Source organism: Loxodonta africana, chromosome 18, assembly GCF_030014295.1.
Source record: "Loxodonta africana isolate mLoxAfr1 chromosome 18, mLoxAfr1.hap2, whole genome shotgun sequence".
In the NCBI taxonomy this organism is placed as follows: domain Eukaryota; kingdom Metazoa; phylum Chordata; class Mammalia; order Proboscidea; family Elephantidae; genus Loxodonta; species Loxodonta africana.
In genome coordinates, this window is record NC_087359.1 from 68,417,705 (window position 1) to 68,435,240 (window position 17,536).

General features: G+C 40.3%; 1 protein-coding gene across 5 annotated transcripts in view; it reads right to left on the reverse strand.

Moving 5' to 3' along the window:
- RABEP1 (rabaptin, RAB GTPase binding effector protein 1) overlaps nt 1–17,536 on the reverse strand; it is a 119,905-nt gene that overhangs the window by 21,253 nt on the left and 81,116 nt on the right. For all 5 annotated transcript variants that reach the window (XR_010318439.1, XM_064271630.1, XM_064271631.1 and 2 more), the window contains 3 exons: nt 16,282–16,749; nt 14,929–15,033; nt 11,781–11,897 (listed from right to left, as the gene is read on the reverse strand). Coding sequence is in view for 4 of the 5 variants with exons in the window: in XM_064271630.1 (XP_064127700.1) it covers nt 11,781–11,897; nt 14,929–15,033; nt 16,282–16,749 (690 nt within the window). In the remaining variant the exon portion in view is untranslated. The remainder of the gene's footprint in view (nt 1–11,780; nt 11,898–14,928; nt 15,034–16,281; nt 16,750–17,536) is intronic.

The following is a 17,536-nucleotide window of genomic DNA, read 5'->3' on the forward strand; positions in this document are numbered from 1 at the left end:
CATTTAAAATAATCCAACCCTCACAATTTCACATAATCTCAATCCTTATGCTGGATTAGGTGATCAGGACTGTTAGTACGACAAGTTGCCTGCCTCTGATAAGGAAGATGACACCATCCTAAATTTTATATTATTTCAACATTTTTTCACATACACTGACCAGCACTCAATTAAAAATGCAACAGGAAATATGAGAAAAACCAAAACTGACAATAAAAAATCCATGAAGAACCCAGGTACATGAATTATCAGAGATCAGACTTTAAAATAACTACGCTTAATCTGTTCAAAGATATGAAAGACAAAATTCGGAATCGGAAGAACTGAAAACAATCAAGAAAAACCAAATAGAAATAGTAAACTGAAAAAATAAATTACCTAAAGAAAAAATTCAACAGATGGGTTTAAGAGATTAGACCCATCTGAAGAGAAAATTAGTACACGGGAAAACATCTGAAGAAAATCAACACAGAGACACAAAGATGGAAAATGCAGAAGAAGCCTTAAAAGGCATGTAAGATGTAAATGAGGTCTTACATATATATAAATATTTAAAGAAATAATAGCTGAGGGAAGTATGTAATACAGCTAAAAATAGGCCTATGCAATAACCTGGTATGCTCAAGAGAGTCCACGTGTCCACTGAAAGATATATACAAGAAATGTCCGCAGAAGCCTTATTCATTGATAATAGCCCAAACCTGAAAATAAACTAAATGTCTCACATTGTAGAATGCATTATTTTTGATATATCCATGTAATAGACTATTCACAGTATTAAAAAATAACTACAGATACATAGAACAATATGCATGAACCTCACAGACAAAACAAAGATCAAATACAACTAGACACAAAAGGTTACATACTATAGGATTCAATCGGTATAGAGTTCAAGAACAGGCAATACTAAAACAAGGTGTTAAAAGTAAGAATAGTAGCTACCTCTGTGTAAACCCAAAACCAAACCAAACCCATTACTGTCGAGTCAATTCTGACTCAATTCTGACTCACAGTGACCCTACCGGACAGAGGAGAACTGCCTCATAGGGTTTCCGAGGAGCGGGTGGTGGATTCAAACTGCCGACCTTTTGGTTAACAGCTGAGCTCTTAACCACTGTGCCACCAGGGCTCCTACCTCTGTGTAGTGAGGTGTTTATTGACTAGGGAAGAGCATGAGTGTTATAAATGTTGTTTGTTGATCTGGGTGATATTAACCTGGAAAATTTTTTCACATATTAAATTCATCAAATTGTACACTTTTTATTTGGGCACATGAACAACACCAAAAAAAGACTTTATCAAAATTAAATACTTTCGTGCATCAAAGGACATTATCAAGAAAGTGAAAAGACAACCTACAGAATGGGGGAAAATATTCAGAAGCCATATATATAAGGTTTTAATATCCAGAATATATAAAGAATTTACAACTCGACAACAAAAAGACAAACAACTCAATTTAAAAATGGACAAAAAATAGATATTTCTCCAAAGAAGAGATTCAAATGGCCAATAAGCACATGAAAAGATGTTCAACACATCATTAGTTGAAGAAATGCAAATCAAAACCACAATGAGACACAACTACACGCCCCACTAGAATGGATGTTATCAGAAAAACAAAACAACAACTACTGGAGAGATGTGGAGAAACTGAAACACCAATACAATGAACTGGAGTGCAAAATGGCTCAGCCGCTGTGGAAAACAGTTTGGCAGTACCTTAAAAAAGCTCAAAAGAATTACTGTATGACCCAGCAATCCCACTTTTAGATACAGAGAAAAAGAACTAAAAGCAGGGACTCAGACACTTGTACACCAATGTTTATTGCAGCATTATTCACAATAGCCAAAAGCTGGACACAAGTGTCCATTAACAGGTGAATGAATAAACAAAATGTGGTATATGCATACAATGGAATATTATCCAGCCATAAAGAGATACTAAGTTCTGATACATGCTGCAACATGGATAAACTCTGAGAACATGTTCGGTGAAATAAGTCAGACACAAAAGGAAAGTGTATGATCCAACTTATATGAAATATCTAGAATAGGCAAACGCATAGAGATAAAAGTAGATTAGTGGTTACCAAGGGCTGGAGGCAGGGAGAAATGGGAGTTACTATTTTAAAAAAAAGAAGGAAAGATAAAACAGGCAGGGGAAACAGAGAACGGCACCTAAAGAGAAGCAGTTTGCCTCAAAGGGCCTCAAACCACCCCACCAACAATGAGATCAGGTGAATTTATTAGCAGGCACCTGGAGAACTGGAATCAGGGCACATATTTTTGAAACACTTCCAGTTTATAAATGCAGACATGCCACAGAGATACTGTGGGTTCAGTTCCAGACCACCACAATATAGCAAGTATCATAATAAAGCAAGTCACACAATTTTTTTTGTTTCTCAGTGCATATAAACGTTATGCTTACACTATACTAAAACTGACTTGACAGCAACAGGTTTGGGTTTTTTTTTTTTTTGGTAGTCTATTAAGTGTACATTTTGTCTAAAACAACAAGTACATACCTTAATTTAAAAATACTTTATTGCTAAAAAATGCTAACCATCATCTGAGCCTTCAGCAAGTCATAATTTTTTGCTGGTAGAGGGGTTTTGCATCAATGTTGATAGCTGCTGACTGACCAGGGCCGTGGGTGCTGAAGGTTTGGGTAGCTATGCCAATTTCTTAAAATAAAACAACAATGAAGTTTGCCACATCATTTGACTCTTCCTTTCACAAAAGATTTTTCTGTAGCATGTGATGCCATTTTTTAGCATTTGACTCACTGTAGAACTTCTTTCAAAACTGGAGTCAATCCTCTCAAACCCTGCTGCTGCTTCATCAACTAAGTTTACATAACATTCTAAATCCTTTGTTGTCACATCAACAACGCTCACAGCATCTTCACCAGGAGTAGATTCCATCTCAAGAAACCGCTTTCTTTGCTCACCCATAAGAAACAACTCATCTGTTAAAGTTTTATCATGAGATTGCAGCAATTCAGTCACATCTTCAGGCTCCAGTTCTAATTCTAGTTCTCTTGCTATTTCCACCACATCTGCAGTTACTTCCTCTACTGAAGTCTCGAACGCCTCAAAGTCACCCATGAGGAATGCAATCAACTTCTCCCCAACGCCTGTTAATGTTGATATTTTGACCTCCTCCCATGAATCATAAATGTTCTTAATGTCATCTAGAATGGTGAATCTTTTCCAGGAAGTTTTCAATTTATGTTCCTCAGATCCATCACAAGAATCATTACGTACGGCAGCTATAACCTTATGAAATGTATTTCTTAAATAAGACTTGAAAGTTGAAGCTACTACTCACTGATCCATGGGCTGCAGAATGGATGTTGTGTTAGTAAAAAAATAAAAAAATAATACTTTTTTTTTTTTTATTAACACAACATCCATTGGACATCTCCATCAGAGCTCTTGGGTGACCAGGTACATTGTCAATAAACAGTAATATTTTGAAAAGAATCTTTTTTTTTTCTTTCCTGACCAGTAGGTCTCAAAAGTGGGCTCAAAATATTTAGTAAACCAAGTTATAAACAGATGTGCTATCATCAAGGCTTTGTTGTTCTGTTTACAGGGCACAGACTGAGTAGATTTAGCATAATTCTCCAGGGCCCTGGGATTTTGAGAATGGTAAATGAGCAACCGCTCCAACCTAAGGTCACCGGCTGCATTAGCCCCTAACAGCAGAGTCCGTCTGTTCTCCGAAGCTTTGAAGCCAGGCGCAGACGTCTCTCTAGCTATGAAAAGCCCTAGGCAGCATCTTCTTCCACTACAAGGCTGTTCTGTCTACACTGAATATCTGTTGTTTAGTGTAGCCACCTTTATCAATAGATCTTCTGGATATCTTGCTGCTTCACTTTGCGCTTTTATGTTACAGAGATAGCTTCTTAAACTTCATGAACCAATCTCTGCTAGCTACAAACTTTTCTTCTGCAGCTTCCTCACCTCTCTCAGCCTTCACAGAATCGAAGAGAATTAGGGCTTTGCTCTGGATTAGGCTTTGGCTTAAGAGAATGTTGCTGCTGGTTTGATCTTCTCTCCGGGCCACTAAAACTTTCTCCATATCAGCGATAAGGGCTGTTTTAATATTTGTGTGTTCACTGGAGTAGCCCTTTTAATTTCCTTCAAGAACTTTTCCTTTGCATTCACAACCTGGTTAACTGTTTGGTGCAAGAGGCCTAGCTTTTAGCCTGTCTTGGCTTTTGACATGCCTTCCTCACTAAGCTTAATCATTTCTAGCTTTTGATTTAAAGTCAGCGACATGCAACTCTTCCTTTCACTTGAACGCGTAGAGGCCATTGTTGGGTTATTAATTGGCCTAATTTCAATATTGTCACGTCTCAGGGAACAGGGAGACCCGGGGAACAGTCGGTTAGTGGGGCAGTCAGTCAGAACACACACAACATTTATCGATTAAGTTTGCCACCTTACATGGGCACAGTTCGTGGCACCCCAAAACAATTACAATAGTAACATCAAAGATCACCGATCACAGATCACTGTAACAGATATAATAATAATGAAAAAGTTTGAAATATTGTGAGAATTGCCAGAATTTGACACAGAAACATGAAGTGAGCACATGCTGGTGGAAAAATGGCACCAAAAGACTTGCTCGACACAGGCCTGCCACAAACCTTCAATTTGGAAAAAATGTAATATCTGCAAAGCGCAATAAAGTGAAGTATAGTATAAGGAGGTATGCCTGTAGCCTTTTTTCCCACCTTAAGTTATTTCTTGCCATCTCTCTCTCCAACCTGTAAGCTGAAGTCTGCTTTGATCACTTCAATATTCACTTCTGTGAGAAGTGGGAGGGGAGAGACTAAAAGGGAAGTATAGGGAGTATTCCAAGGAGAAGGAAGACAGGTACAAAGGCCCTGAGGCAGAAAAGCACTCCCATGTTCTAGGAACTAACTGAAGACTAATGTGGCTAGAGCTATCTAAAGAATGGCTTAGAGGAGGTCAATAAGGTTGGGAGGTAATCATAGTCAGCCAATGAAAGATGCTAGTGGCTTGGATAGAGTGGTGGGAGTGCTCACACCAAAGGGTGCATGGAGTCGAGATAGATTTTGGAGGTGGAATTGACAAGCCTTACTGTTGGATTGGATATAGGGGGTCAGGGTAAAGAAAAGGCTCCTAGACTTGAACAAGTAGGTGGTATCATTTAATGGAGATGGGAAGGCTGGGACAGAGGGGGTGGGAATAGGTTTTGATTGTGGATGGCAGATCAGTTTTTTTTAAGACAGCCATCAAGTTTCCTTTTAGACATGGGTGAAGACATAAGATATTCAAATCTGGAGCTTAAAAGAAAGGCTTGAACATATCCGGGATGTGTCAGCATGGAGATGGGCAAGGAGAGTGTATAAAGAAGAGAGCCCAGGAATTAACCCTTAGGAGTGCTGACACTTAGATGGAAGACAACCAGCTACAACAGGAGACTGAAAAGGAGTAGACTGTACGGAAAAAGAAAAAAAAAAAAAGATTTGTGGCCTTTATTGTAGTTATACCTCAATAAAAACAAGTTTTTAAAAAAGAGATAATGGCTGAGAATTTTCAAATTATGATGTAAGATACCAATTCAGAGATCCAAGAAGCCCTGTGAATCCCAAGCAGGATAAATACAAAGAAAAATCACCTACGTATTATACAGTAAAACCACTAGAAACAAAAGACAAAAAGAATAACTTAAAAATAGCCACACACTCAAAAAGAACATTTTACCTTCCAAGGAGCAACAATATGACTGATAGCTGACTTCGTGTAAGAAATATGGAAGCCAGAGACAATGGAAAAACTTCACAGTATTGAAAGAAAATAACATTGCGTTGAGAATTCTGTATCTGGCAAAAGCATCCTCCTTGAAAAATACGTTCTGACAAACACAAATATTAGAGAACTGAGACTTCTGGAGCTTTCCAAGATGAACTAAACCCTCTAGGGGCCTCTCTTTCCCACTGACTACAACTAAAAACTATAGGCAAAATACGAACAGCAGCCACCCGAAGGTTCTGAAAAGGATGCAATAGCAAACAGATTATAAAGTCAAAACTGAAAGAAGCAACTCATAAAGGACTGAGTTTCCTCTTTGTTTGAGTTTTTGCTTTTGTTTTTTTCCCTATTTTCTGTCCTGCCATTGACCTGAGGACAGCTCCAGTTGTGAAGACAGCAGCTACAGTACAGAAGATAAAACTGTCTTTCTGGCCAGAGGCCTATGAGCCAGAGAGTATGGAGGTAACCTCTGAGATGAGAGAGCTGGGAAAGGGGTCCCCTATTCCAACACAAGTCCCACGTTCACCCCTAAGCTACACATGCACAGACAGGCCCAAATCAGCACAGCAAAAAGACTTTAAAAACTGATATTAGAACCACCATCCACAGAAGGCAAGACAGACTTTGTAAACTGAACCTAATCGGGTTGATTGTTTTGCTAAAATAATCAAAACGAAATCAATATTCTCCAGAGGATTTAAACAAAACCCAAAGTTTCACAATATACTAGAAATTCCCATGATACAATTCAAAAGTACTTTACATACGAAGATCCATGAAAATGTGGCCAATTCTTAAGAGAAAAAAAAAAAAACAACAGATGCCAACCCCATGATAACCCAGATGTTGGACTTTTAGGATCAAAGACTTTAAAGTAGTTATTGTAACTATGCTCCATGAGGTAAAGGTAAGCACTTTTGAAATAAATGATAGTTCTCAGCAGAGAAATAAAAACTATTTAAGAAAAATGAAAATTTTATAATAACAGTGTGGAACTGACACAAAGATAGACAAAAAGACCCACACATAATTCATAGCACAGATGACAAAGGATTTTGCAGAAGAGTGAGAAAACGGTGATCCTTCTACTAAATGGTACAGAACAACTGGCTATTCACATAGCCATCTTTATCTCACACCAAAAATCCAAACCAAACCTGCTGCCATCGAATCAATTCCGACTCATGGTGACCCGACGTGTTTCACAGTAGAACTGTACTCTATAGGGTTTTCAATGGCTGTAATCATATGCAAGTGGATTGCCAGGCCTTTCTTCCATGATGCCAACCTTTTGGTTAGTAGCAGAACACAAACCGTTTGTACCCCCATACGTCTCACGCCATGTATATGTGAATCAGCTCTAGATGGATTTTAGATTTAAATGTAAAAGACTATAAAAAATGAAGTTCCTATATGAAAATATCTTAACTCTAGGGTAGGGAAATTTTTCTTGAAGAAAGACAAAAAACACAAAGAAAAAGACAAGTTAGACTACATTTAAATTAAGAACCTCCGTTCATCGAAAGACACCATTAAGATAATGAAAATGTAAACTACTGAGAAGACATCTGCAACACACAACTAAAGGGCTTTAACAGGGTTATATAAAGACCTCCTAATAATTCAATCCCCCACGTGGTCTGTCAGTTTGTCCTACAGTGGGGGCTTGTGTGTTGCTGTGATGCTGGAAGCTATGCCACCGGTATTCAGATACCAGCAGGGTCACCCATGAAGGACAGGTTTCAGCTGAGCTTCCAGACTAAGACAGACTAGGAAGAAGGACCCAGCAGTCTACTTCTGAAAAGCATTAGCCAGTGAAAACCTTATGAATAGCAGCGGAACACTGTCTGATATAGTGCTGGAAGATGAGCCCCCAGGCTGGAAGGCACTCAAAAGATGACTGGGGAAGAGCTGCCTCCTCAAAGTAGAGTCGACTGAATGATGTGGATGGAGTAAAGCTTTTGGGACCTTCATTTGCTGATGTGGCGTGACTCAAAATGAGAAGAAAAAGCTGCAAACATCCATTAATAATTGGAACCTGGAATGTACGAAATATGAATCTAGGAAAACTGGAAATCATCAAAAATGAAATGGAACACATAAACATCAATATCCTAGGCATCAGTGAGCTGAAATGGACTGGTATTGGCTATTCTGAACTGGACAATCATATTTTTATAGTCTACTATGCTCGGAATGACAACTTGACAAGGAATGGTATTGCATTCATCGCAAAAAATAACATTTCAAAATCTATCCTGAAGTACAACGCCTGTCAGTGATAGGATAGTATCCATACCCCTACAAGGAAGACCAGTTAATACGACTATTATTCAAATTTATGCACCAACCACTAAGGCCAAAGATGAACAAACTGAAGATTTTTATCAGCTGCTGCAGTCTGAAATTGACTAAACATGCAATCAGGATACAGTGATAATTTCTGGTGACTGGAAAGAAAAGTTGGAAACAAAGAAGGATCGGTAGTTGGTAAATATGGCCTTGGTGATAGAAACAATGCCGGAGATAGAATAATAGAATTTTGCAAGACCAGCGACTTCTTCATTGCAAATACCTTCTTTCATCAACATCAATGGACCTCACCAGATGGAACACACAGGAATCAAATTAACTACATCTGTGGAAAGAGACAATGGAGAAGCTCAATAACTTCAGTCAGAACAAGGCCAGGGGCCGACTGAGGAACAGACATCAATTGCTCATATGCAAGTTCAAGCTGAAACTTAAGAAAATCAGAGCAAGTCCAAGAGAGCCAAAATATGACCTTGAGCATATCCCACCTGAATTTAGAGACGATCTCAAGAGCAGATTTAAAGCACTGAACACTAGTGACTGAAGACCACACGAGTTGTGGAATGACATCAAGGACATGTGAAGAAAGCAAGAGGTCACTGAAAAGACAGGAAAGAAAGAAAAAACCAAGATGGATGTCAGAGGAGACTCTGAAATTTGCCCACAAACACCAAGTAGCTAAAGCAAAAGGAAAAAATGATAAAGTAAAAGAACTGGACTGAAGATTTCAAAGGGCGGCTCGAGAAGACAAAGTATTATAATGACATGTCCAAAGAGCTGCAGATAGAAAACCAAAAGGGAAGAAGAACCCACTCGGCATTTCTCAAGCTGAAAGAACTGAAGAAAAAACTCAAGCCTTGAGTTGCAGTAGTGAAGGATTATATGGGGAAAATATTAAATGACGCAGGAAGCATCTAAAGAAGATGGAAGGAATATGGAGTCATTATACCAAAAAGAACAGTCAATGTTCAACCATTTCACCAGGTAGCACATGATCAGGAACCGTTGGTACTGAAGGAAGAAGTCTAAGCTGCTTTGAAGGCACTGGCAAAAAACAATGCTCCAGGAATTGACAGAATATCAATTGAGATATTTCAACAAACGGATGCAGCGCTGAAGGTGCTCACTTGTCTATGCCAAGAAATACGGAAGACAGCTTACTGGCCAATTGACTGGAGGAGATTCATGTTTATGCCTATTCCCAAAAAAGGTGATCCAACCAAATGCGGAAATTATAGAACAATATCATTAATATCACACGCAAGCAAAATTTTGCTGAAGGTCATTCAAAAGCGGCTCCAGCAATACATTGACGGGGAACTGCCAGAAATTCAGGCTGGATTCAGAAGAGGATATGGAACCAGGGATATCATTGACGATGTCAGATGGATCCTGGCTGAAAGCGGAGAATACCAGAAGGATGTTTACTTGTGTTTTATTGACTATACAAAGGCATTTAACTGTGTGGATCATAACAAATTATGGGTAACGCTGCAGAGAACAGGAATTCCAGAACACTTAATTGTGCTCATGGGGAACGCGTACATAGATCAAGAGGCCGTTGTTGGGACAGAACGAGGGGATACTGATTGGTTTAAAGTCAGGAAAGGTGTAGGTCAGGATTGTATCTTTTCACCATGCCTATTCAATCTGTATGCTGAACAAATAATCCGAGAAGCTGGGCTATACGAAGAAGAATGGGGCATCAGAATTGGAGGGAGACTCATTAACAACCTGCGTTATGCAGATGACACAGCCTTGCTTGCTGAAAGTGAAGAGGACTTGAAGCACTTACTAATGAAGATCAAAGACTACAGCCTTCAGTATCGATTGCACCTCAACATAATGAAAACAAAAATCCTCACAACTGGACCAATGAGCAACATCTTGATAAACAAACAGAGAAAAGACTGAAGTTGTCAAGGATTCCATTTTATTTGGATCCACAATCAACAGCCATGGAAGCAGCAGGCAAGAAATCAAACGATGCACTGCATTGGGTACATCTGCTGCAAAGGACCTCTTCAAAGTGTTGAAGAGCAAAGATGTCACCCTGAAGACTAAGGTGCACCTGACCCAAGCCATGGTATTTTCAATCTCATCATATGCATATGAAAGCTAGACAATGAATAAGGAAGACCGAAGAAGAGTTGACACCTTTGAATTGTGGTGCTGGAGAAGAATATTGAATACACCATGGACTGCCAAAAGAACGAACAGATCTGTCTTGGAGGAAGTACTACCAGGATGTTCCTTAGAAGCAAGGATGGCGAGACTGTGTCTTACATACTCTGGACACGTTGTCAGGAGGGATGAGTCCCTGGAGAAGGGCATCATGCTTGGCAGACTACAGGGTCGGCTGAAAAGAAGAAGACCCTCAATGAGGTGGATTGACACAGTGGCTGCAACAATGAGCTCAAGCATACGAATGATTGTAAGGATGGCACAGGGCCGGGCAGGGTTTCATTCTGTTGTGCATCGCTATAGGTCGGAGCCGACTCGACCGCACCTAACAACAACAACAATAATTCATTAAGGAAGACAAAAATAAATACACTAGACACTCCAACAGAAAAATGGGCATAAAACTCAAAGAGGAAACACACATGCACACACGCAATGACACTGGAATGGCCAACGAACATGAAAAAATGCTTCAAGTACCTCAACAGTCATCAGAGAAATGCAAACTAAGCCACAATTAAATACCATCACACATCCACCAAAATGGCTGCAATTAGCACAACTGACAGAAGGAAGTTTGGCAAGACTGTGCATCCACAGGAGTTCTCTTATATTGCTGGTGGGAGTATAAATTGGTACAAACATTTTCTAAAACTGTCTGGCATTACTATCGACTAAAGTTGAACACACACAGAGCCTTCTGACTCTGGCATTCCACTCCTAGGTATACACCTAGCAGAAACATGTGCACTGAGCACTGTACAGAAATTTTCAAAGTAGCATTATTCTTAATAGTCCAGAATAGAAAACAATGCAAATGTCTGTCTCTCAACATAAAATAGATAATTGTGGCACAGCCATACAATGCTACTATACAACAACGAAAATACACAAACTACTGCTACACGCATCATGACCGAATTTCACAAACGGTGAGTGAAGAGACACAAAAGAATACATACTGTACACTTCTTTTGTTTTGAATTAAAAAACCAACAAAACTAACATAATGGTGTGGGAATTTAGGACTTTGGTTACCTCGAGGGAAGAGGTCATAATGGGGGGCAGAAAGTGAGGGCTTTGTGGGTACTGGCTAATGTTCTATTACTTGATGTCAAGGGTGGTTACAGAGGGGTTAGTTCTGGTACATTTGTGTATGTTTGCCTTCTGTCAATGTATGCTATCTGTTAATAAAGTTAAAAAGAAAATAACTAGTATCTCTCTTGTCAGCCAGTTTCTTGTGCAGCAGTAAAACCTAACAAAAATAAAAGGGGAAAAGAGAATCAGAGCCTCCTGACATTCATTAATCGGTTAATTTGAAAGCAAATCTGTAAAATAAAGACCAGAGAATGAGCAGTAGGAGACAGATCTCTTTAACAGCCAAGTCTTCGAGGCCCAGAAAAAGCATCAGTGTTTTTGGAATTTTTTTATTTAAACGATCCAGTCACCCAGCATGGGTCATACCCTGAAGGCTCTCATTACCTGATGACTTGAGTCCTCGGCGCTCTGCTGTGCGAAGTCTTCCAGCTCCTGTTTGTCTTTTATTGTCTTCTCTAACTGGTCATTAGCCTGCCTCAGCATCACCTGTAGTTTTTTCACCTACGTAATTTAAAAAGTCGATTAGAAGGAAGAACATAATTCTCTTATGAATTACCAAAAAATCCCGAACTTCAGAATTTTTTTAAAAAATCTAATCTCGTTTTTCTAATAAATATCACAGATCTGTCAATTCATAAAGAAATGAGATGAATGGCCTCATGTGACAATTGTACTGTGCTTTATGTTAACAAACCATTTTCCCCACACAGTACCTCATTTGAAAATATCTGCTTCTCCTCCTGGGTCCTAGAAGTTAGGGCACTGGCCTCCAATCTACAGTCCACAGTAACACAATAAATTTTTCCCAAAACCTAAGTCAAATCATATAATTCTCCTACCTAAAATCCCTAAATGGAGCCCTAGTGGCATAATGGTTAAGAGCTCAGCTGCTGCCCAAAACGTCGGACAGTTCAAATCCTCCAGCCGGTTCCTGGAAACCCTACAGAGCAGTTCTACTCTGTCCTATAGGGTCACTATGAGTCAAAACTGACTCGACAGCAAGTAACAACAACAAAATCCCTAAATACCTCCCAAAGACTTCAGGGTAAAATTTAAACCCCTTAAGTCATTACCCCTCCCTCAATGATCTCACCATGTCTGCAGCTTCTTTTTCCATTATTTTATAACACACACACATATCCTCTACCCAGCCACAAGAACTACTCAGAGTTCTAGAACACATCATGTTCCTTCCTGACTTCATTACTCTGAACATCTTTCATATTCCTTGGACACCCTTTTCCCACTCCTCTTTCTAAAGAATTCTTACTCCGTCTCTAAAGCAAACTCAGTTCGAGTGTTGGCTTCCCCGGCCCCAGAGTTAAGCCTGACGCCCCTCCTAGTGCTCCTCTAGTTCTATGTGTACATCCAAGGTAACAGACGCTACCGACCTGATGGACAGGCAGCAGGACGGAAGCTCCTTAGGAGCAACTATGTCCTATCTGTATCTGAATTCCCAAGACCTAGCAAAATGCCAGGCACAGAGGAAGTATCAGTGAACATCTACTGAAATGACTTTGGAATCCAAGATATCCCATTTTCATGCCACATTATCAAAGGACAACTATATTAGCTTCTCAAACAGCTTTAAAAATTTACCTTCGAACCATCTATGAAAAAAGCATCTGTGAAGAAAATCAATGGCAATAACACCTGAAATTTTTAAACCATCATTCTCATCTGCGTAAAGTTCTTTTGGAGACTAACAGAACAATTATCTTCGTAACAACCAAAGAACTCCTTGGAAATATAAGGGGGGAAAAAATCTTTTCGTCATGTATATTTCACAAGCCTACTCTCGTAAAAATCTCTATTAGTTCCTAAATATTATCAGGAAACTCATTATTAAACTCTGTATTTGGAAAGGTACTTAAGACTTGTCAGTGTCAGCATACCAACTCTATCAAAGCTTAAACCTGTGACCCTGTACGTAAACCTTAATCAAGTCGACAAATTTATCACCAGAAGTAGGCAACGAAGCAATGAAAAGTCCAAAAACTGATTAATGTGACATTCAATAAAGATTTTGTTCCATTAGAGGGAGTAGTCAACCTCTTATCTCCCTAACTCTGTATCATAAAGTACTTTCTATGTGCACAAGATTATGACAATATGAGTTTTACACTTTGAGCAGAAGGGGCAGAGTGGGAGGGGAGATGTGCCAGGCCTCAATGTACCAAAATATGTTCTCTGGCGGTATTCAGTAAGAGTTAAGTTGACCTGTGTGTTGTTGGGCAAGCTAATGAATCCGATACACAAAAGCAGATATTCTAGTGAGCACCCATTGGAAATGTTACCAACGTTGCATGTACCAGATAATTTCACAATTTAACAAGATTGATACTGCAGTGCAGTGAATTACTTAATATGACCCCTGGTGGCACAGTGTCATAAGAGCTCAGCTGCTAACCAAAAGGTCTACAGTTCAGATCTACCAGCTGCTCCTTGGAAACCCTGTGGGGCAGTTCTATTCCATCCTATAGGATCACTATGAGTCAGAGCCGACTGAACACCACCTAATAACAACAGCCACAGTCTGAAACTCCCACCAAATGACTAGGTGGGGCTACGCAAACGAGGTACTTGTGGCCCACCTAGGGGATTGGAGAGCTTGCTAATAATGTAAATAAGGTGTGTGGCACCCTCATGGGGTTGAACCATGCAAATAAGGTGTATGGCACCCTAATGAAAGGATTGGTCAGTTTTGCCATCCTGCTAGACTTAAAATGAGCCATCCCAGAGGTGGGAAGGGAGGATCTCACCAACACCAAGAAAGAGCCAGGAGTAGAGCATGTCCTTTGGACCCAGGATCCCTGTGCTGAGAACCCCTGGAACCAGAAGACTGAGAGAGAAAGAGCTGTAACACGGAAGACAGCAAGAAGCAGCAGGGGACAAAGAGCAGCAGCAAAGGCAGGGGACCAGCAGGAGACAATGTGGTGGGCTTCCCAGGCCACAGAGCAAGACAGCTGAGCACCTTCAAGCAGAGGCTTACTGGTAGAATAGGGTGCCTCTAGGAACTTATCCGCAGAGCTAAAGGAGCTTTGCAACACTTGCCCAAACAGGGCAGAAGCCAGGAAGAGGGGCCAGAAAGGGGTGTGCCTGCAGGCACAGCTGAGAAAAGGCTGCCCTGGTCAAAGAACTGTATCCTGAATGTTCCTAAACCTGAATTGTTAAACCCTATAGCTGTGAGCATGGTCTGTAAGTTGTATGTGGTCATTGCAACAAGTTATCAAACAGCAGAAAAGTAGAGAATGATGAACAGAGAAGTAGAGAGTGCCGTGGGAGGGATGGTTGGTGTCAGAATTGGTAAAAAGGTTGGAGAGGAGGCATGTATGATCTCCGCCTCACAGCAATCAGCCTTGGGCTCCTGATCTTGATTCTCCCTTCCTCTTATGAAGTTAGAGGAGGTCGGATGCCTCCACCACCCATTTTTACAGATATACTTCATAAAACATTTAGGGGGGGAATTATTTCTGCATCTCAGTGAAAACTACAACAGCTTACCAATATGGCATATCCAAAAGAAACTCACCTGGTCTCTGGTTTCAGCCTCCTGAATCTGAATCCCTTGTAACTGTTTCTCATAATTGCAACACATGTCACAACGTCTTCCAAGTTTGTTTCCAGCATTGTATACCTGAAGGGCATCAACATGACCTCTTATCAGGCTGAACGAAATAGTTCTACATCACACACTTGAGGAGTACACACATGGTCTTACCAATGCTACTCAAAGCAGAACAAGGAGTAAACAATGTCTTCAGGGACTTGTGGCAAGAAGTTACAATATAGGGTCAAATTCTAAAAAGTCATAATCACCAGTGTAAATATGACAGGAAAACAAGGGATACAACTTTATCACTAAGAGGCTAAGAGCCTCAAAACATGTGACATTTGAGAAAACATAAAGCAAACTAAAGGTACCACACCGTGGCACTCACAATTTAAATAAATGCTACCCAGCCAAGAAAGATACTACAGTGCCAATTCACCATTTCTCCAGCTCCAATTACAAAATAGGTATGAAACTTAAGTAACACATTCTCACATAGTTTTTGCATGTGACCACGAGGAATTTCTCTCAGGCTTACTGAACTGCTGCACTTACTGATCAACAGCTTCTTTAAAGAGAAGTAACCCCGAGTAAAGGAAAGCACTGGGAGTGAGAAAAGCCTGGATTCTGACCCAGGGTCTGCTCCTAAGTCAAAGGGGAAGCGTGAGCAGCTCACTTGACCATTCTGAACTCGTTTCATGATCTGTAAAACGGGGACAATCACGCCCTGCCTACCTCACTGTTAGCATGAAGCTTGAAGAAATGAGGTACACGCAAGGGCTTTGTAATCTGTGAAGCACTACAGAAAAACACATTTAAGTTTTCATTTCCTAATCTTACTTCTGTGTTTTCAAATACTATTAGGAGGAAAATTAAAGACCCCCTTCTTTTCTCGCCCACAATTCTGCACCCCCTCCTTAAACTCACTTCCAGCATCAACTGCTGACAAGCATTCGCACTTTAGATCTAGAGGGAAGATGAGAGAATGCAAATCTTGGAATACATCAAGATTACAGAAAAGTGGAAAGCCAACCAAGATCAGGCTACTCAAACTTAGTTATGCTATTTAGGCAGTTTTGCTCCAACTTTAGAGGTGTGACTTCAGGTGAGGAAGTTCGCACTCAGAACAATTAGCTAGGTGGTTCCCTTCTCTGTCACAATCACCTGGATTGGCCAAAGCAGATTATAACAAGGGTCAGGTGATCCATGCTAACATCTATCTGCTGGAACATGTGTCTGCACGGACTCCTGGGATTATCTACTGAATGATCCCAGAGCTACCCAGTTTTCCTCAGAGTGAGCGAGAGGAAAAAAGTCAGAAAAATAACTGACCTCTTTCTGCAGGAGATTCCATTCCGTCTCGCTGACCAAGCGGTAACCACTGGGGGACACATAAGCACTTTCCATACCCTGGGTGACACTGGAGAGGAGGGAAGCTGTCTCTTCTTGTTCTGGTGTCATCGCCTTGATTGCTCTTTCCTGATCTTTGGTTAACATAAACCCACTTGGCATTTGCAGAGACCCAAGGGAGGCAGTATCAAAGTTCTCAGACACAGAATCTGCTCCAACCAAAGGTCCAAAATCTGATTCGTCTAGGTTTCCGGCAGATTTTGCTTTGTAGTTATAGCCTAAAGCTTTGGATTGCAGTGAGCCCGAGGTTCCCAAGCTGTCTGTAGACTGTGCTCTCCTAAGTCCATCTTTAAACACGTCATTGTCTGATTTACTGAACGGATCTCCAGATGGCAACAGTAAGTCTGCATCTAGGGAATGGACTGAACCATGAGTACTATCTAAATGCTCCTGAAATGTGAAAATAAATATTGCGAAATTAGACAATTCTCTGTTATTTCCAAACAGAAAAACAATCATACATTAAATGGATTTTGCCACACATCAGTCATGATACTCATTAGTGTGCTATCTTCATCTATTCATTAAACAGACATTTACTGATCGTCTTTGACATGCTGGGCACCAAACCAGGCACTCAAGATACAACTGTGAGCAAGATATAATCTCTAACCTCAAGGTGCTTACAGTTGCATCAAGAAGATAAACAAGTAAGCAGGCTATTACAATATAGGATGTAATAAACTCACGGAGTTAGGGAAGGTCTCCTGAAACTCTGTGTCGAGTTTGTTGAATGTGAGGTGTCTGCTCTATATCCAAGTGGAGATGTCCTCCAGACAGAAAGATATAAAAGTCTTTACATAGAGACTTGGGAGCAACCATCATATGATGGGAATTAAAGTCAAGGTAGTGAATCAAAACATCTAGGATGAATCCGTAGAATGCGAAGAGGGCCAAGGCTAGAACCACAAGAAACGGCAATGTTTTGGGGGTGAGCAGAAGGACTAGCCAGAATAGCAGAAGGGAAATGAGGAGAATGTGGTATCCTGGAAACCAAGTTTCAAGCAAGTTGTAATCAGCATGTTAAATGTGGTACTAAGTAAAAGAAGCCAGGTAAGAAATGTCACATATTGTATGATTCCATCTACATGAAATGTCCAGAACAGGTAAATCCACAGAGACGGGAAGCATTTACTGGTTGCTGGGAGCTTGTGGGGTGGCGGGGGGGTAGGCGATG